General features: G+C 62.9%; 2 protein-coding genes across 2 annotated transcripts in view; both read right to left on the bottom strand.

Moving 5' to 3' along the window:
• Positions 1-2,124: 2,124 nt before the first annotated feature.
• LOC138734123 (apomucin-like) lies at positions 2,125-5,516 on the bottom strand. The gene has a single exon (XM_069881695.1). It carries the CDS (start codon positions 4,696-4,698, stop codon positions 3,175-3,177), a length of 1,524 nt encoding a protein of 507 aa, XP_069737796.1. The 5' UTR covers positions 4,699-5,516; the 3' UTR covers positions 2,125-3,174.
• A 291-nt stretch (positions 5,517-5,807) lies between these two features.
• The window catches only part of DCHS1 (dachsous cadherin-related 1), a 54,861-nt gene continuing 41,472 nt past the window's right edge, over positions 5,808-19,196 (bottom strand). Inside the window, exons 14-21 of the mRNA XM_069881673.1 lie at positions 18,031-18,894; positions 16,642-16,755; positions 15,080-15,291; positions 13,407-13,561; positions 12,255-12,385; positions 10,855-11,135; positions 9,351-9,489; positions 5,808-8,450 (exon numbers count right to left, since the gene is read on the bottom strand). Of these exons, the coding sequence (XP_069737774.1) occupies positions 5,878-8,450; positions 9,351-9,489; positions 10,855-11,135; positions 12,255-12,385; positions 13,407-13,561; positions 15,080-15,291; positions 16,642-16,755; positions 18,031-18,894 (4,469 nt within the window). The 3' untranslated portion in view covers positions 5,808-5,877. The remainder of the gene's footprint in view (positions 8,451-9,350; positions 9,490-10,854; positions 11,136-12,254; positions 12,386-13,406; positions 13,562-15,079; positions 15,292-16,641; positions 16,756-18,030; positions 18,895-19,196) is intronic.

Raw genomic sequence — 19,196 nt, 5'->3', positions numbered from 1 at the left:
GCCGAGCCCAGGTCACGTGACCTCGGAGGAGGCAGCGGCTGCGGCTGGGGTCACGTGACAGGGGACTAGGCACCAAGGTCACGTGACCCGAGGCTCTCCTAAGGGGGGGGGGGGGGGGGAGGGGATCCCGAAATTTTGGGGGGTCCTGAGGTGCAAAATGGGGGTTTTGGGGGTCCTGAGGTGCAGGGTGGGGTTTTGGGGGTCCTGAGGTGCAGGGTGGGATTTTGGGGGGTCCTGAGGTGCAAAATGGGGTTTTTGGGGGGGTCCTGAGGTGCAAAATGGGGGTTTTGGGGGCTCCTGAGGTGCAGGGTGGGGGTTTTGGGGGGTCCTGAGGTGCAGGGTGGGGGTTTGGGGGGTCCTGAGGTGAAAAACGGGGGTTTTGGGGGGTCCTGAGGTGCAAAATGGGGGTTTTGGGGGCTCCTGAGGTGCAGGGTGGGGGTTTTGGGGGGTCCTGAGGTGCAGGGTGGGGGTTTTCGGGGGGTCCTGAGGTGCACGGTGGGGGGTTTGGGAGTCCTGAGGTGCAAAATGGGGGGTTGGGGGGGTCCTGAGGTGCAGGGTGGGGTTTTTGGGGGGTCCTGAGGTGCAGGGTGGGGGTTTTCGGGGGGTCCTGAGGTGCAGGGTGGGGTTTTTGGGGGTCCTGAGGTGCAAAATGGGGGTTTTGGGGGGTCCTGAGGTGCAGGGTGGGGGTTTTGGGGGGGTCCTGAGGTGCAGAGTGGGGTTTTTGGGGGGTCCTGAGGTGCAAAATGGGGGTTTTGGGGGGTCCTGAGGCGCAGGGTGGGGGTTTTGGGGGTCCTGAGGTGCAAAATGGGGGGTTTGGGGGCTCCTGAGGTGCAGGGTGGGGGTTTTGGGGGGTCCTGAGGTGCAAAATGGGGGTTTGGGGGGGTCCTGAGGTGCAGGGTGGGGGTTTGGGGGGCCCTGAGGTGCAGGGTGGGGGTTTTGGGGGTTCTGAGGTTCAGGGTGGGGGTTTTTGGGGGGTCCTGAGGTGCAGGGTGGGGGTTTTTGGGGGGTCCTGAGGTACAGGGTGGGGTTTTTGGGGGGCCCTGAGGTGCAGGGTGGGGGTTTTTGGGGGGTCCTGAGGTGCACGGTGGGGGTTTTGGGGGGTCCTGAGGTGCAAAATGGGGGTTTTGGGGGGGTCCTGAGGTGCAGGGTGGGGGTTTTGGGGGGGTCCTGAGGTGCAGGGTGGGGGTTTTGGGGGGTCCTGAGGTGCAGGGTGGGGGTTTTGGGGGGTCCTGAGGTGCAGGGTTTGGGTTTTGCTCCCAGATTGGGGCAGGAATGGAGTTTTGGTGGGATTGGCTAGAGCCAACCCAACCCATTCCGTGATTCCATGATCTTTAAGGTCCGTTCCAAGCCAAACCTTTCCATGTTTCCATTTTCCTTGAGGTCCCTTCCAACCGAAACCATCTCAGTGATTCCTTGGTCTTTGAGGTTCCTTCGACCCAACCCATTCTTTGATTCCATGATTCCATGGTCTTTGAGTTCCCTTCCAACCCAACCCTTTCCATGATTCCATGATCCTTGAGGTCCCTTCCAACCCATCCCATGATTCCATGCTCTTTGATGTCCCTTCCAAACCAAACCACCGCATGATTCTAGGAATCCCATGATCCTTGTGCTCGCTTCCAACCCAAGCCATCCCATGATTCCATGATCTTTGAGGTCTATTCCACCCCAAACCATTCCCTGATTCCATGATCCTTGAGGTCCCTTCCAACCCAAACCTTTCCATGATTCCATAATCCTTGAGGTCCCTTCCAACCCAAACCTTTCCATGATTCCATAATCCTTGAGGTCCCTTCCAACCCAAACCTTTCCATGATTCCATAATCCTTGAGGTCCTTTCCAACCCAAACCATTCCCTGATTCCATGATCTTTGAGGTCCCTTCCAACCCAAACCATTCCATGATTCTATAATCCTTGAGGTCCCTTCCAACCCAAACCATTCCATGATTCCATGATCCTTGAGGTCCCTTCCAACCCAACCCGTTCTGTGATTCCATGATCCTTGATGTCCCTTCCAACCCAACCCATTCCGTGATCCCACGATCCTTGAGGTCCCTCCCAACCCAACCCTTCACTGCTCTCCCTCTCCCACCCTGCAGGCGCTCTGAGCCCCCCGGGGCTGGTTCCGGCTCGGTACAAACGTGGTTTATTAAGGCATCGGTTCGGAGTTGGCACTTGGCTGCGGCCCCGCATCCCAAATAAATAACGGGGGGCTCGGCGCTGGGTTGGGGTCCCCCCTGGGTCCCCCCTCCCGGTCCCGGTGGAGCAGCCGTGTGTCCGACCCTGCGTGGTGGGACCCGTCCGTGTGTCCCTGTCCCCGGGGTCTGGGGGCGCCCGCGGGGACGCTGGGAGGAGATGGGGGTGGAGGAGGAGTGGGGACGGGGGCTTTGGTGTCACCGGTGCCGCGCGGGGCCCTGGGCTGCGTCCCTGTCCCATCCCTTGGTGCCACCATCCCTGTCCCATGTCCCTGTCCCATCCCTTGGTGCCACCATCCCTGTCCCACGTCCCTCTCCTGTCCCTTGGTGCCACCATCCCCGCTCAGATCCCTGTCCCATGTCCCTGTCCCATCCCTTGGTGCCACCATCCGTGTCCCATGTCCCTGTCCCATCCCTTGGTGCCACCATCCCTGTCCCATGTCCCTGTCCTGTCCCTTGGTGCCACCATCCCTGTCCCATGTCCCTCTCTTGTCCCTTGGTGCCACCACCCCTGCTCAGATCCCTGTCCCATGTCCCTCTCCTGTCCCTTGGTGTCACCATCCCTGTCCCACGTCCCTCTCCTGTCCCTTGGTGCCACCATCCCCGCTCAGATCCCTGTCCCATGTCCCTGTCCTGTCCCTTGGTGACACCGTCCCTGCTCAGATCCCCGTCCCATGTCTCATGTCCTCTTCCATGTCCCTCTCCTGTCCCTTGGTGCCACCATCCCCGCTCAGATCCCCATCCCATGTCCCCATCCCATGTCTCATGTCCCCTTCCATGTCCCTCTCCTGTCCCTTGGTGCCACCATCCCTGTCCCAAGCCCTCATCTTGTCCCTTGGTGCCACCGTCCCTGCTCACATCCCTGTCCCATGTCCCCATCCCATGTCTCATGTCCCCTTTCATGTCCCTCTCCTGTCCCTTGGTGCCACCATCCCTGTCCCATGTCCTCATCTTGTGCCTTGGTGCCACCATCAATGCTCAGATCCCTGTCCCATGTCCCTCTCCTGTCCCTTGGTGCCACCATCCCTGCTCACATCCCTGTCCCATGTCCCCGTCCCATGTCTCATGTCCCCTTCCATGTCCCTGTCCTGTCCCTTGGTGCCACCATCCCTGTCCCATGTCCCTCTCCTGTCCCTTGGTGACACCATCCCCGCTCAGATCCCCATCCCATGTCCCCATCCCATGTCTCATGTCCCCTTCCATGTCCCTGTCCTGTCCCTTGGTGCCACCATTCCTACTCAGGGATGCAGTGAGGGCACCCAGGGATGTAGGAGCACCCAGGGATGCAGCAGGAGCGCCCAGGGATGCAGTGAGAGCACCCAGGGGTGCAGAAACATCTGGGAATGCAGTGGGAGCACCCAGGGATGCAGCAGCACCCAGGGATGCAGTGAGGGCACCCAGGGATGCAGCAAGAACCCCCAGGCATGCAGGAGCACCCCAGGATGCAGTGAGGGCACCCAGGGATGCAGTGAGAGCACCCAGGGATGCAGGAGCAGCACCCAGGGATGCAGTGAGGACACCCAGGGATGCAGTGAGGGCATCCAGGCATGCAGGAGCACCCAGGGATGCAGTGGGAGCACCCAGGGATGCAGGAGAACCCAGGGGTGCAGTGGGAGCACCCAGGGATGCAGGAGAACCCAGGGGTGCAGTGGGAGCACCCAGGGATACAGAAGCAGCACCCAAGGGTGCAGTGGGGGCACCTAGGGATGCAGGAGCAGCATCCAGGGCTGCAGAAACACCCAGGCATGCAGTGGGAGCACCCAGGGATGTAGTGAGGGCACCCAGGGCTGCAGTGGCAGCACCCAGGGTTGTAGGAGCACTCAGGGATGCAGTGGGAGCACCCAGGGATGCAGCAGAAGCACCTAAGGATGCAGTGAGGGCACCCAGGGCTGCAGAAACACCCAGGGATGCAGCGGGAGCACCCAAGGATGTAGTGAGGGCACCCAGGCATGCAGGAGCACCCAGGGATGCATTAAGAACACCCAGGGATGCATTGAGAGCACCCAAGGATGCAGCGGGAGCACCCAGGGATGCAGAGGGAGCACCCAGGGATGCAGTGGGAGCACCCAGGGATGCAGGAGGAGCACCCAGGGATGCAGTGAGGGCACCCAGGGATGCAGCGGGAGCACCCAGGGATGCAGGAGGAGCACCCAGGGATGCAGTGAGGGCACCCAGGGATGCAGCGGGAGCACCCAGGGATGCAGGAGGAGCACCCAGAGATGCGGTGAGGATCCCCAAAGATGCCACAGCAGCACCCAGGGATGCAGGAGCAGCACCCAGGGATGCAGTGAGGGCACCCAGGGATGCAGCGGGAGCACCCAAGGATGCAGCAGCACCCAGGGATGCAGTGGGAGCACCCAGGGATGCAGGAGCAGCACCCGGGGATGCAGTGGGAGCACCCCGGGCTGCAGCAGCACCTGGAGATGGGGTGAGGGCCCCCGAAGATGCCGCGGCACCACCTGGAGACGCCGCCGCGGGGCGAGGGACGGGGACCAGCCCCATCGCCGTGGTCCCAGGTGCCACGCGGGAGGCCTGGGCTGCAGTGGGGCCAGTCTGGAGGTGCCGCCGGTGGCCACGGTTGCCCCACGGGGCTCCAGTCTCTGTCACCGGAGCCGGTGTGGCCACCACAGGCGGCTGTGCCGGGCTCAGCCGGGACGCGGGGAGGAGGGCTGGGACGCAGCCGCATCGGGGAGAGCTCCTCGGGGTCCCCTCGACGACGCTCGCTGGGTCCCAAACGATCCCTGGATCCGACTCCGAGGTGGGAAAAAACCCACGTGGTCGCGCTCCGGCTGGGCCGGAATCGGCGTCACCGCCGGGTCCCGGTGACTCGGTGACCGAGGATCCGCGGGGAGGAGGACGAGGGGCTGTGTCCTAGTGTGGGTGTCGGGAGAAGGGGTGAAGGCAGGCGCTGGGTGGCCCCATCCCGCAGTCCGAGGAGCCGCCGCGAGGAGCCGCCGCGGGGATCGGCGCTGCCGGAGGCGTCGAAGTGGAGCGGGAAGGAGTCTTGTGTCCCCGTCTTGTCCCTCGGTGCCACCGTCCCGGCTCAGATCGCATGTCTCATATCCCCATTCCATGTCCCTGTCCTGCCCCTCGGTGCCACCATCCCCATCCTACATCCCCGCCTTGTCCTTTGGTGCCACCCTCCCTGCTCAGGTCCCTGTCCCGTGTCCCCATTTCATGTCCCTTGGTGCCACCATCCATGTCCCCTGTCCCCATCTTGCCCCTTGGTGCCACCATCCCTACTCAGATCCTCTCCCTTGGTGCCACCATCCTTGTCCCATGTCCCCATCTTGTCCCTCGGTGCCACCATCCCTGCTCAGATCCCTGTCTCGTGTCCCCATTCCATGTCCCTGTCCTCTCCCTCGGTGCCACCATCCCTGTCCCGTGTCCTTCTGTCCCTCGGTGCCACCATCCCCATCCCCCCAGCACCAAGGACGCGATGGGGACACAGGAGACGGGACGTGTGGCACCATCGGGACGTCTCTTCACGATGCTCTTCAAGACCCTTCAGCTCCACGAGGGCTCCTGGGGCGCAGGGGGTGTCCCGCAGGGTGTCCGGCGGCCCCATCCCAGGGTCCGAGGAGCCGGCGCGGGGATCGGTGATGCCGAAGGCGTCGACGTGGCGGGCGGGGAGGAGGCGTCGGAGCCATCCCGGCGCCCCCCATCCCGGCGTCCCCGTCTCTAAATCCTGAGCTCGGCCTCGTCGGGCGCCTCCAGCGAGTTGTCGGCGCTGATGGCCGGGACGGAGGGGCCGGGGGCGACGCCGAAGGGCGAGACGCCGGGCGAGCGGGCGGCCAGCGGGGACAGGGACGGCGAGAAGCTGGGGGACATGGCGGCCGAGGAGATGGAGCCCTCGTGGCTGATGGGCGAGCGGCGCAGGGAGCCCAGGGTCCGGCCGGCCGGCGGCTTGGGCGGCACCGACTTGGCGCCGGGGTGGGCGACGCTGGTGATGAGCGGCGGCGGGTCGATGCGCGGCCGGGGCTCGGCGCCCGGCTTGGCGGCCACGGGCTTGCGCAGGGAGCTCTCGTCCTTGAGGCGGGCGATCTCGGTGAAGACGCTGGCGAGCGGCTGGAAGCGGGGGCACCAGTTGAGCAGATAATCCCAGTTGTAGCTGCCGCGCAGCTCCTCCTCGCCCGCCACCAGCGCCGTCAGCGAGCCCGGCGCCGCCGGCTTCCCGTCCTCGGGGAACCCGTAGTCCGGCGGCGCCGCCGAGACGCCGAGCCCGCAGCGGACGCCCACGAAGGCGCCGCCGCCTCCGTCCTCGCGGTAGAGCGAGGCCGGCGGGAGCGCCGCCGCCTTCTTGCTCTTGAACCAGTGGGCGCCGTCGAGGGCGCCGGGCTCGCAGGAGACGTCGGAGAGCTGGTCGGCGTCCTGCTGGATGCCGGAGTCGGGCCCGCGGGCGGCGATGCGCTCCTGCAGCGAGGCGGTGACGCTGGCCACGCGCGGGAACTCGTTGATCATGCGGATCTCGTCGTCCTCGGCCGCCTCGGCCGAGCCGCGGCCGCTCGAGTGCGAGGGGTCCAGGGAGCCGCCGCGCGGGTAGGTGCCGGACGGCTCCGCGCCGTAGCCGGGCAGCGCCTGGTGGTAAATGTGCTCGGCGCCCGGCAGCGCCGGCTCGTCGCGGCCGAGCTTCTGCAGGGACCCTCCGGGCGCTCGGCCCAGCCGCGCGTCCCCCTCGGGCTTGCGGCGGCCGCGCCGGTGCCGCAGCAGCGCCAGGACGATGGCCGCGGCCGCCAGGAGCACCACGACGGCCAGCGAGGCGGCCACAGCCACCAGCAGCAGGTCGAGGTCGGGCGCCAGCCCGAAGGACGTGTGGGTGACGTCGATGGTGACGCGCGCCGAGGCCGAGCGCGACGAGGGCAGCGGCCCCCGCGCCGTCACCTCCAGGCTGATCTCGCGCGGCTCCCGCTTGGCGCGGCCCCCGGCGCCGCCCGGCGCTCGCCCGTCCGCCCGCAGCGAGATGGTGCCCGTGGTGCGGTTGACGGCGAAGTACGGCGACGGCTCGGCCAGCGCATAGAGCACGACCCCGTCCGGCCCCTCGTCCTCGTCCGTGGCCAGCACGCGGCCGATGCTCTGCCCGCGGCGCGCGCCCTCGGGCACCTCGAAGCTGAACGCCGGGCTCAGGAAGACGGGGTCGTACTCGTCCTCGCCGCTCACCAGCACGCGCACCGTGGCGGTGGCCGAGGCGTTGCCGGCGTCGGTGGCCCGCACCACCAGCCGGAAGGCTTTGGCGCGCTCGTAGTCGAAGGTGAGGCGGGAGCGCAGCTCGCCGGAGCTGCCGTTGAGGGTGAAGGCGTCGCGGCCCTCGGGGGCGCCGGGCTCGGCCGCCGCCTGCTCCAGCAGCGCGTAGCGCAGCTCCCCGAAGGCGCCGGCGTCGGCGTCCACGGCGCGCAGCGTGGTGACCAGCGTGCCGGGCGGCAGGTTCTCGCGCAGGCTGGCGCTCAGCGCCGCCACCGGGAAGTAGGGCTGGTTGTCGTTGACGTCCGTCACCTCCACGGCCACCGGCACCAGCGCGAAGTGCCGCCCCGGGGCGTCCGTCGCCAGCACCACCAGTGCGTGCCGCGCCTGCGCCTCGCGGTCCAGCGGCCGCGCCAGGCTGAGCGCCCCGCTGCTCTCGTGCAGCCGGAACAGCCCGCGCCCGTCGCCGGAGCTGATGGAGAAGCGGACGCGGCCGCGCGGGCCCGAGTCGGCGTCGCGGGCGGCCACGCGCAGCACCTCGGTGCCGGCCCCGGCACCCTCGCTCACCGCCGCCCGGTACTCGGCGCGCGAGAAGACGGGGGGGTTGTCGTCCACGTCCAGCACGGTGACCAGCACCGGGACGGCGGCGCTAAGCGGCGGCTGCCCCCGGTCCGACGCCGACACCGTCAGGTTGTAGAGCGCCACGGCCTCGAAGTCCAAGGGCTCCACCAGCACCAGCGCCGCCCGCGTCCTCCCGTCGGACAGCCCCACGCGGCTCTCGAGGCGGAAGGCGGCGCCGCCGTTGCCGCTGACGATGGCGAAGTCGAAGGCGGCGTTGGGGCGCGCGACGTCGGCGTCGGCGGCCTCCAGGGTGAGGACGGTGGTGCCGGGGCGCAGGTCCTCGGGGACGCTGGCGTTGTAGCCGGGAGCCGCGAAGCGCGGCCCGTGGTCGTTGGCGTCCAGCGGCACCAGCTGCACCGTGGCCCGAGCGCGGCGACCCGGGGAACCCCCGTCACGCGCCTCGACCACCACGTCCAGCGGCGACAGCCCCACGCGCCGCAGCGTGAACAGCGTTCCTGAGGAGCGAGAGGGAGGACGTGGGGATCAGGCGCGCGGTGAAACCAGATCCACAACGGTGTGGTCACTCAGCCCCACAGGCACAACAACCCTGAGCAGCTCCAGACGAGGAGAAGTCTGGCTGGAAACCACCTGGAGGAGAAGGACCTGGGGGGGTTGGTTGAACAGGAGCCAGCAGGGGCCCAGGTGGCCAAGGAGGCCAAGGGCATCTTGGCTTGGAGCAGCCCCGGCGTGGCCAGCAGGGCCAGGGAGGTTCTTCTCCCTCTGGGGAGACCCAACCTCGAATCCTGGGGTCAGTGCTGGGTCCTTCTCTCCAAAAAGGATGTTGAGGCTCTGGAGCGAGTCCAGAGAAGAGCAACGGAGCTGGGGAAGGGGCTGGAGAACAAGCCTGAGGGCCCTGGGGGTGTTTATCCTGGAGAAGAGGAGGCTGAGGGGAGACCTCGTTGCTCTCTGCAACTCCCTGAGAGGAGGTTGTGGAGAGGAGGGAGCTGGGCTCTTCTCCCAAGGGACAGGGGACAGGACGAGAGGGAACGGCCTCAAGCTCCACTGGAGCTCCAACTGGACATCAGAGAGAAATATTTCATGGAAAAGGTCACTGGGAGCTGGTGGAATCTGCCCAGGGAGGGGGTTGAGTCCCCTTCCCTGGAGGGGTTTAAGGGCCGGGTGGACGAGGTGCTGAGGGACACGGGTTAGTGATTGATGGGAATGGTTGGACTCCATGATCCGGTGGGTCCTTCCCAACCTGGTGATTCTATGACTCTAGGATTCTGTGATTCAGGTCCGAGCATCACAGGCAGCCCCATGGCTGGATCCATAGCCAGGCCCACAACCAGCCCCAGAACCAGCCCCAGAGGCACCTCGGGGCCCCTCCCCGCCCCCCAGCAGCCCGCCCCGCACACCGTTGTTGGGGTCGATGGCGACGTCGGCGCTGGGCTCGGCCAGGTGGAAGGTGACGTCCCCGTTGCTGCCCGCGTCGGGGTCGGTGGCGCTGACGGTGAGGACGCTGCTGCCCGCGGGCGTGTGCTCCGGCACCAGCACCTGGAACAGGAGGAGCCCCCGTCAGCACCGGGTTCCTCGCGGGGCCACCGGCTCCCCCGGGGCCTCTCAGTGCGATTCCCAACGGCCTCAGCATCTGGAGCCTGAGCCTCTACTTCTTGGAGTCGTGGAATGGTTGGAAGTGACCTCCAAGCCCAGCCAGTTTCAACTCTCTGCCATGGATCAGCCCTTGGAGTCATGGAATGGGTTGGATTAGAAGGGATCTCCAAGCCCATCCAGTTCCAACTCTTTACAATGGATCAGCCACTGGAATTACAGAATGGTTGTGTTGGAAGGGATCTCCAAGCCCGTCCAGTTCCAACTCCTGCCATGGATCAGCCCTTGGAGTCATGCAATGGGTTGGGTTAGAAAGGACCTCCAAGCCCATCCAGTTCCAGCTCTCTGCCATGGATCAACTCTTGGAATCATGGAATAGCTGGGTTGAAAGGGATCTCCAAGCCCATCCAGCTCCAACTCCCTGTCATGGATCAGCCCTTGGAGTCATGGAATGAGTTGGGTTGGAAAGGACCTCCAAGCCCATCCAGTTCCAACTCCTGCCATGGATCAGCCCTTGGAGTCATGGAATGGGTTGGGTTAGAAGGGACCTCCAAGCCCATCCAGTTCCAACTCTCTGCCATGGAACAACTCTTGGAATCATGGAATAGTTGGGTTGGAAGGGACCTCCAAGCCCATCCAGTTCCACCCCTGCCATGGATCAGCCCTTGGAGTCATGGAATGAGTTGGGTTGGAAGGGACATCAAAGCCCATCCAGTTCCAACTCTTTACAATGGATCAGACCTTGGAGTCATGGAATGATTGGGTTGGAAGGGACATCAAAGCCCATCCAGTTCCAACTCTCTGCCATGGATCAACTCTTGGAATCATGGAATAGCTGGGTTGAAAGGGATCTCCAAGCCCATCCAGCTCCAACTCCCTGTCATGGATCAGCCCTTGGAGTCATGGAATGAGTTGGGTTGGAAGGGACCTCCAAGCCCATCCAGTTCCACCCCTGCCATGGGTAAGGACACCTCCCACAGGGTCTGGTTGCTCCCAGCTCCATCCAACTTGGCCTTGAACCCCTCCAGGGATTGGAAGAGGCTGCTCAGGGCAGTGTGGAGCCCCCATCCCTGGAGAGGCTCAAAACCCATGTGGCCGTGGCACCCGGGGACATGGTTCAGTCATCACGATGGGGCTGAGATGGTTGGTGTGGATGAACTTGATGGGCTTTTCCAACTTCCCTGATTCCACGGTGCCCTGAAGAGAGGGGCCAGGATGGGTTTGGACCCACCCTTCGAGACGTCTCCATGCCTTGGACGGCCCTGGAGGGCCAGGCAGGAGTGGAAGACGAGCCGGTTCACCGCGTCCCACCTGGTAGAAGGTCTGGCTGAAGGTGGGGGCGTTGTCGTTGACGTCCTCCACCAGGACGGTGAGGTTGGCCTGGGTGAGGTGGCGGCTGTCGGAGGCGCGGAGGGTGAGGCTGTAGCGGCGACGCTGCTCGTGGTCCAGCGGCGCCGTCAGGGCGATGGCTCCTCCGTAGCGCGGGACGCTGAAGGTGCCGGCGCCGTCGCCCTCCAGCGCGTAGGACAGAGCGGGGCCCGAGTCCACGTCGTTGCCCGTCAGCTGCACGATCTGCGTGCCCAGCAGCGCGTCTGAGGGGACGGGAGTGACGGTCACTCGGGGAATCACCAGTGAGAAAGGACCCACCGGATCATCGAGTCCAACCGTTCCCATCAATCCCCAACCCGTGTCCCTCAGCGCCTCGTCCACCCGGCCCTTAAACCCCTCCAGGAAGGGGACTCGACCCCCTCCCTGGGCAGATTCCACCAGCTCCCAGTGACCTTTTCCATGAAATATTTCTCTCTGGTGTCCAGTTGGAGCTCCAGTGGAGCTTGAGGCCGTTCCCTCTCGTCCTGTCCCCTGTCCCTTGGGAGAAGAGCCCAGCTCCCTCCTCTCCACAACCTCCTCTCAGGGAGTTGGAGAGAGCAACGAGGTCTCCCCTCAGCCTCCTCTTCTCCAGGATAAACACCCCCAGGGCCCTCAGGCTTGTTCTCCAGCCCCTTCCCCAGCTCCGTTCCCTTCTCTGGACTCGCTCCAGAGCCTCAAGGTCTTTCTTGGAGTGAAGGACCCAGAACTGACCCCAGGATTCGAGGTTGGGTCTCCCCAGAGGGAGAAGAACCTCCCTGGCCCTGCTGGCCACGCCGGGGCTGCTCCAAGCCAAGATGCCCTTGGCCTCCTTGGCCCCCTGGGCCCCTGCTGGCTCCTGTTCCACCAACACCCCCAGGTCCTTCTCCTCCAGGCACTTTCCAGCCAGACTTCTCCTCGTCTGGAGCTGCTCAGGGTTGTTGTGCCCCAAGGTCCTGGTCAAACCTCATCCCGTTGGTCTCAGTCCACGGATCCAGCCTGTTCAGATCCCTCTGGAGAACCTCAAACCCTCCAGCAGATCCACCCAGCTCAGTGTCATCCCCAAACTTGCTCAGGGTGCCCTCAATGCCTTCATCCAGGTCATTGATGAAGACATTGAACAGTCTGGACCCACCACGGAGCCCTGGGGACACCCCTTGTCACTGGCCTCCAGCTGGAGTTAACTCCATGTCCCACCACTCTCAGGTCGGACTGACAGGCCTGGAGTTCCCTGGATCCTCCCTGCGACCCTTCTTGTCGATGGGCACCACACCAGGAGGAAGAGGATCCAGCTCCTTGGAGAAGCCCCAACGTCTCCCCAGCCCTCAGGTGTCCCTCAATCCCCCGTGGGGCAGCGTCGCACTTACTCTCGGGGACCCGGACCTCCCAGGGGAAGGGGATGGTGGGGCTGTTGTCGTTGACATCCATCACCACCACGGTCAGCGTGGCCGAGCCCACCAGAGGCGGCGTCCCTCTGTCCATCGCCGTCACCACCAGCCTGTGGGCGAGGGCGGCACGAGGGTCACAGACGCGGAATCATGGAATTGTGGAGGTTGGAGAAGATCTCCAAGCTCACCCTGTCCAACCCAACCCCACCGTGCTGACCGAACCGTGTCCCAAAGCTCCACAACTACACATTCTTTGAACCTCTCAAGGGTTGGAGACTCCACCACGGCCCTGGGCAGCCTCTACCGGGGCTTCACCGCTCTTTCCGTGAAGGGACGTCTCCCACTATCCAACCTGAACCTCCCCTGGTGCAACCTGAGCCTGTTTCCCCTCATCCGATCTCTGGTGACTTGGGAGAAGACACCAGGACCCACCCCACCTACATCTGCAGAGCATGTGTGGGGCAGGAGATGTTGGGCCCCTCGCTCCAAGAAGGTTCTTGAGGGGCCGGAGTGAGTCCGGAGAGGGGAACGGAGCTGGGGAAGGGGCTGGAGAACCAGGGGTTGTGGGAGAAGCCGAGGGACCTTGGAGGGTTGAGTCTGGAGAGGAGGAGGCTGAGGAGAGACCTCATCTAATCCTCCTTAAAGGAGGTTGTGGTGAGGGGAGTGTTGGTGTCTTCTCCCAAGGAACAGGGATGTGAGGAGAGGAAACAGCCCCATGAATCCATGATCTTTGAGGTCCCTTCCAACCCAGCCTATCCCATGATTCTATGATTTTTGAAGTCTCTTCCAACCCAACCCATTCCATGATTCCATGATTTTGAGGTCCCTTCCAATCCAACCCATTCCATGAATCCACGATCTTTGAGGTCCCTTCCAACCCAAACCATTCCACGATCTTTGAGTTTGCTTCTAACCCAACCCATTCCATGATTCTATGATCTTTGAGTTCCCTTCCAACCCAACCCCTTCCAAGATTCCATAATCTTTGAGTTCCTTTCCAACCCAACCCCTTCCATGATTCCATGATCTTCGAGTTCCCTCCCAACCCAACCCATCCCATGATCCCGTGGTGTCCCCAAGCCTCCGAGGACCCTGTGGGACGCGGCTCCCTCTCCTCCCAGCTCCACTCACCGTGTCTGGGCCCAGATCTCCCTGTCCAGGATGGCTGCGGTGGTGATGGTGCCGCTCTGGGGGTCGATGCGGAACAAACCCGGCATCGGCGACGACTGGTTGATGGCGTAAGTCACCTGCCCGTTCGCCCCCTGGTCCAGGTCGTCAGCCAGGACCTGCAAAGCCACCACAGACATTCAGCACCTGTGGAGCCTTGGAAACCTCTCCGAGGTGGGACCCACCCATGGGCACCAGCCCCAGGTCAATGGGACAGCCCAGCAGACCACCAGAGCACCAGGTCTGGGTGTGTGAATCTCATGAGGTTGGACCTGGATGAGCTTTGAGGTCCCTTCCAGCAGAGCACCAAGTGCATGAACCTCATGAGGTTGGTCCTGGGTGAGCTTTGAGGTCCCTTCCAGCAGAGCATGAAGAACTGAGTGCATGAACCTCATGAGGCTGGACCTGGACAAGCTTTGAGGTCCCTTCCACCAGAGCACCAAGAACCAAGTGTGTGAACCTCAAGAGGATGGACCTGGATGAGCTTTGAGATCCCTTCCAGCAGAGCACCAAGGTCTGGGTGTGTGAAACTCATGAGGTTGGACCTGGATGAGCTTTGAGGTCCCTTCCACAAGAGCACCAAGTGCATGAACCTCATGAGGTTGGTCCTGGATGAGCTTTGAGGTCCCTTCCACCAGAGCACCAAGAACCAAGTGTGTGAACCTCAAGAGGACGGACCTGGATGAGCTTTGAGATCCCTTCCAGCAGAGCACCAAGGTCTGGGTGTGTGAAACTCAAGAGGAAAGAGCTGGATGAGCTTTGAGGTCCCTTCCAGCAGAGCACCAAGGCCTGGGTGCGTGAATCTCATGAGCTTGGACTTGGATGAGCTTTGAGGTCCCTCCACCAGAGCACCAAGAACCAAGTGCATGAACCTCATGAAGCTGGACCTGGACAAGCTTCGAGGTCCCTTCTACCAAAGCACCAAGAATTAAGTGTGTGAAACTCATGAGGTTGGTCCTGGATGAGCTTTGAGGTCCCTTCCACCAGAGCACCAAGAACCAAGTGCGTGAATCTCATGAGGATGGACCTGGATGAGCCACCCCTGTCCTGGGCTGCTTCCAAAGCCGTGGGAGCAGAGGGCAAGGGAGGGGATTGTCCCCTCTGCTCTGCTCTGGTGAGACCCCACCTGGAGTCCTGTGTCCAGCTCTGGAGTCTCTAACATAAGGAGATGGAACTGTTGGAGCAAGTCCAGAGGAAGCCATGGAGATGATGTGAGGGCTCGAGAACCTCCTGTAGGACAGGCTGGAGAGTTGGGGTTGTCCAGCCTGGAGAAGAGAAGGCTCCATGGAGACCTTAGAGCAGCTTCCAGTAGGGAAAGGGGCTCCAGGGAAGCTGGGGTGGGACTTTTGGTCAAGGAGAGCAGGGATGAGATGGGAGGAACCGTTTGGAGCTGCAAGAGGGGAGATGGAGGTGAGATCTTAGGGAGAAACGTTCTCCTGGGAGGGTGGGGAGGCCCGGGAACAGGTCACCCAGAGCTGTGGTGGCTGCTCCATCCCTGGAGGTGTTGAAGACCAGGTTGGATGGGGCTTGGAGCCCCAGATCCAGTGGGAGGTGTCCCTGCCCATGGACCTGGATGGGCTTTGAGGTCCTTCTGATCCCACCCACCCCGTTCCCTGGTTCCCCGTCCCCGTTTCCACCTGGATGACGGGCGAGTCGTAGCTCTGGGCCTCCCAGATGAAGGCCACGTAGTCCTGCAGCTGGAAGCGCGGGAGGTTGTCGTTCATGTCTTGCAGGTTGAGGTTTACGGCCATGAAGCCGAAGGAAGACGCCGTCTCTGCTTGGACCACCAGGCGCAGCCGCGGACTCGCCTCGAAGTCCAGGCTGCTGGAGTCCCGCACGGAGATGGCACCTGCGGCAGGAGGAGAGCAGGATGGAGCTGGTGGACGGGGGTGAGGGACGCACCAGCACGTCCATCCCTCGTGTTCTTCGTTCCGTCTTGGTCCATCTCTCTGCTCATCCATCATTCTCAAAGAGATAGAAGATTATAGAATCACGGGACGTGTTGGATTGGAAGGGACCTCAAAGGCCATGGAATCACAGAATGGTTTGGGTTGGAAGGGACCTCAAAGATCATGGAATCATGGAATGGTTTGGGTTGGGACCTTAAAGACCATAAAAGACCTCAAAGATCATGGATTCATGGAATGGTTTGGGTTGGAAGGGACCTCAAAGCCCATCCAGATCCAGGGACACTTCCCACAGGTTGCTCCAAGCCCCATCCAACGTGGCCTTGGACACCTCCAGGGACGGGGCAGCTACGACTTCTCCAGGTAACCGGATCCAGAGGGAGGTTCTCTGGAGCCCTTTTCCATGCTGGAAGCTGCTCTAATGTGTCTCTGAACCTTTTCTTCTCCAGGCTGGACAATCCCAACTCCCTCAGCCTGTCCTTGGGTGGGAGGAGCTCCAGCAAGGCAGAACCTCCGAGATGGACAAACAGGACTCCAAGAGGGACTTGGTTTAAGGGAAAAACCCTCTATTCCGGGCACGTTGCCCGAGGGAGATGGTTCATCGGGATGATGAGGTGCCACCACCACAACCGAGGTGCAGCCAGCACACAGCCGGGCTGTGTGGAGCCCACAGGGCTTGAGTGGAGACAGGAGGGAGGGGTGGGAAGGGGTTATCCCCCTGGACTCAGTGCTGGGGAGGCCACACCTCAAATCCTGGGTTTGGTTCTTCCCACCCAAACCTTTCCATGATTCCATAAAGATCTGGAGAAGCCAAGGGGTTGGAACTGGATGGGCTTTGAGGTCCCTTCCAACCCAACACAATCCAACCCAACCCAACCCAACCCAACTCAGTCCAACTCAACCCAATCCATTCTCTGATTCCATGATCTTTGAGGTCCCTCCCAACCCAACCCAATCCAACTCAACCCAACTCAATCCAACTCAACCCAATCCAATCCTTTCTCTGATTCCATGATCTTTGGGGTCCCTCTCAACCTATCCCAACCCAAACCAACTCAACCCAACCCAACCCATCCCAACCCAACTCAATCCAACTCAAGTCAACCCAACCCAATCCATTCTCTGATTCCATGATCTTTGGGGTCCCTCCCAACCCAACCCAACCCAACCCCACCCAGCCCATTCCTTGATTCCACAGAGATGCTGAGTTCCTGTGTCATCGTGAGGGCTCCTGGCCTCGGAGGAGGCACTGGGCTCCCACCACTTCCCACTGGGAGATCTCGGTGCGGTACCTGAGCTGGGCTGGATCAGGAAGGCCTTCTTCTCGTTGCCGCTGACGATGCTGTAGGTGATGCGCCCTGAGGAGCCCCCGGTGTGCACGGCCTGGACGGTGGCCACCACGGTGCCTGGAAGAGAGCAGGACGGCGTGGAGGGGCAGCGGAGACGCAGGGTGGACACCAGGGAGAGGTCGGGGTGGTGTGTGGCCAGCACCGAAGGAGCACGACTCCACCAGAGGGAGAGGGAGAAGGTGGCTCGGAGCTGGGAGCCAGGATTTGTGGGGATTCTGAGGTCTCTCTGGGACCCTGGAGACCTTCTAGGAGCAACTGGGAACCGGTGACTGGCCTATGGTGACCAGAACGCCTGGAGATGAAGACACCCTCAACAGCCTTGGCAAAGGTCAAGACTCTGCAAGCCATGGGGTCTACACAGAGCGTAACGTGGTTCTCAAGGCTCCCAGTGCCCCACGGGTTGAGATTCCCATGGATTCTCCAGCCCAGCACCACCTCCCACCCCACCCTTGGCCACGACACTTGGGTGACACTGAGCTGGGTGGAAGCTGGATCTGCTGGAGGGTTTGAGGGTCTCCAGAGGGATATGAACAGGCTGGATCCATGGGCTGAGACCAACGGGATGAGGGTTAACGAGGCCAAACGCCGGGTCCTGCCCTTGGGGCACAACAACCCTGAGCAGCTCCAGACTAGGAGAAGTCTGGCTGGAAAGTGCCTGGAGGAGAAGGACCTGGGGGTGTTGGTTGAACAGGAGCCAGCAGGGCCCAGGGGGCCAAGGAGGCCAAGGGCATCTTGGCTTGGAGCAGCCCCGGCGTGGCCAGCAGGGCCAGGGAGGTTCTTCTCCCTCTGGGGAGACCCAACCTCGAATCCTGGGGTCAGTGCTGGGTCCTCCCCACAAGAAGGATGTTGAGGGGCTGGAGAAAGTCCAGAGAAGAGCAACAAAGCTGGGGAAGGGGCTGGAGAACAAGCCTGAGGGCCCTGGGGGTGTTTATCCTGGAGAAGAGGAGGCTGAGGGGAGACCTCATTGCTCTCTGCAACTCCCTGAGAGGAGGTTGTGGAGAGGAGGGAGCTGGGCTCTTCTCCCAAGGGACAGGGGACAGGACGGGAGGGAACGGCCTCAAGCTCCACCAGGGGAGGTTTAGGCTGGACATCAGGAAAAAATATTTCTTGGAAAAGGTCATTGGTCCCTGTCCGAGGCTGCCCAGGGAGGGGGTTGAGTCCCCTTCCCTGGAGGGGTTTGAGGGACGGGTGGACGAGGTGCTGAGGGACACGGGCTAGTGATCGATGGGGATGGTTGGACTCCACGACCCGGTGGGTCGTTTCTCAACTGGTGACTCTGTGATTCTCTGATTTTATGATTGATTCTCTGATTCCCTCCTACCCAGCCGGTACCTGGCGCGGCGTTTTCCGGCAGGGCCACCTCGCTGGATCCGCGTGGGAATCGCGGCCCCGGGTCGGGTTCTTCCTGCAGGTGGATGACCACCACGCCGGTGGAGGAGAGCGCCGGCTGCCCCAGGTCGGTGGCGAGGACGAAGAGCGTGCGCTGGCGCTGCCCGAGCGAGCCGAGGGGCCGCAGCAGCTGGATGTCGCCCGTGTAGGAGTCGACGGCGAAGGCGCCGTTGGGGGCCGCCAGGCGGTAGAGGATGGAGGCGTTGGCGCCCGCGTCCCTGTCCTCGGCCCTCGCCGTGGCCACCACCTGCTTCGGCGCCGTGTGGCGGGACAGGTTGACGCTCAGCGGGCTCTGCGGGAAGGTCGGCGCGTGGTCGTTGACGTCCTGCACGGTGACGGTGACGCGCACGGCGGAGCTTTTGGGCTCCCGCGGCGCCGAGTCCACCGCCGTGGCCCAGAAGCTGTAGCTGGGGCGCCGCTCCCGGTCCAGCGCCTGGAGGCTGCGGAGACGCCCGCTCTGCGGCTCCACCTGGAAGGTGCCGAGCGACTCGTTGCCCAGGTAGTAGGAGACGCGGCCGTTGGTGCCCTCGTCGGGGTCGGCGGCCGCCAGCTGCAGCACCAGGGCGCCCACCGGCAGGTCCTCCGGCACCTCCACCGCGTAGGAGGCCTGGGAGAAGCGGGGGGCGTTGTCGTTGAGGTCCAGCACCCGCACGTTCACCACGGTGGAGCTGCTGCGAGCCGGGGAGCCGTGGTCGCGCACCACCACCCGCAGGCTGTAGGACGACACCCGCTCCCGGTCCAGGGCGCGGGTGGTGGACAGGACCCCAGACACCGGGTCCAGGCTGAAATCCTGACCGGGGTCTCCGTCTGGAGGAGAAGAGAGCGAAGAACAAACAGCGTGAACGTAACTGAGCAAACTGGTCCCGTGGGAGGTGTCTCATGGCTCTAGGGTGGAACTGGAGGGGCTTTGAGGTCCCTTCCAACCCAACCCATTCCATGAATCCATGATCTTTGAGGTCTTTTATGGTCTTTAAGGTGCCAACTCAAACCATTCTGGGATTCCATGGGCTTTGAGGTCCCTTCCAACCCAACCCATTCCATGAATCCATGATCTTTGAAGTCTTTTATGGTCTTTAAGGTCCCAGCTCAAAGCATTCCATGATTCCATG

This window comes from Phaenicophaeus curvirostris, unplaced genomic scaffold (assembly GCF_032191515.1).
Source record: "Phaenicophaeus curvirostris isolate KB17595 unplaced genomic scaffold, BPBGC_Pcur_1.0 scaffold_59, whole genome shotgun sequence".
In the NCBI taxonomy this organism is placed as follows: Eukaryota; Metazoa; Chordata; class Aves; order Cuculiformes; family Cuculidae; genus Phaenicophaeus; species Phaenicophaeus curvirostris.
The sequence above is the reverse complement of the archived record's forward strand: the minus strand, read 5'-3'. Positions and strand labels throughout refer to the sequence as shown.

Bases quoted from the DNA above. Each gene is read 5' to 3' on its own strand.
- LOC138734123 (XM_069881695.1), bottom strand. From the start codon at position 4,698: ATGGGGCTGGTCCCCGTCCCTCGCCCCGCGGCGGCGTCTCCAGGTGGT.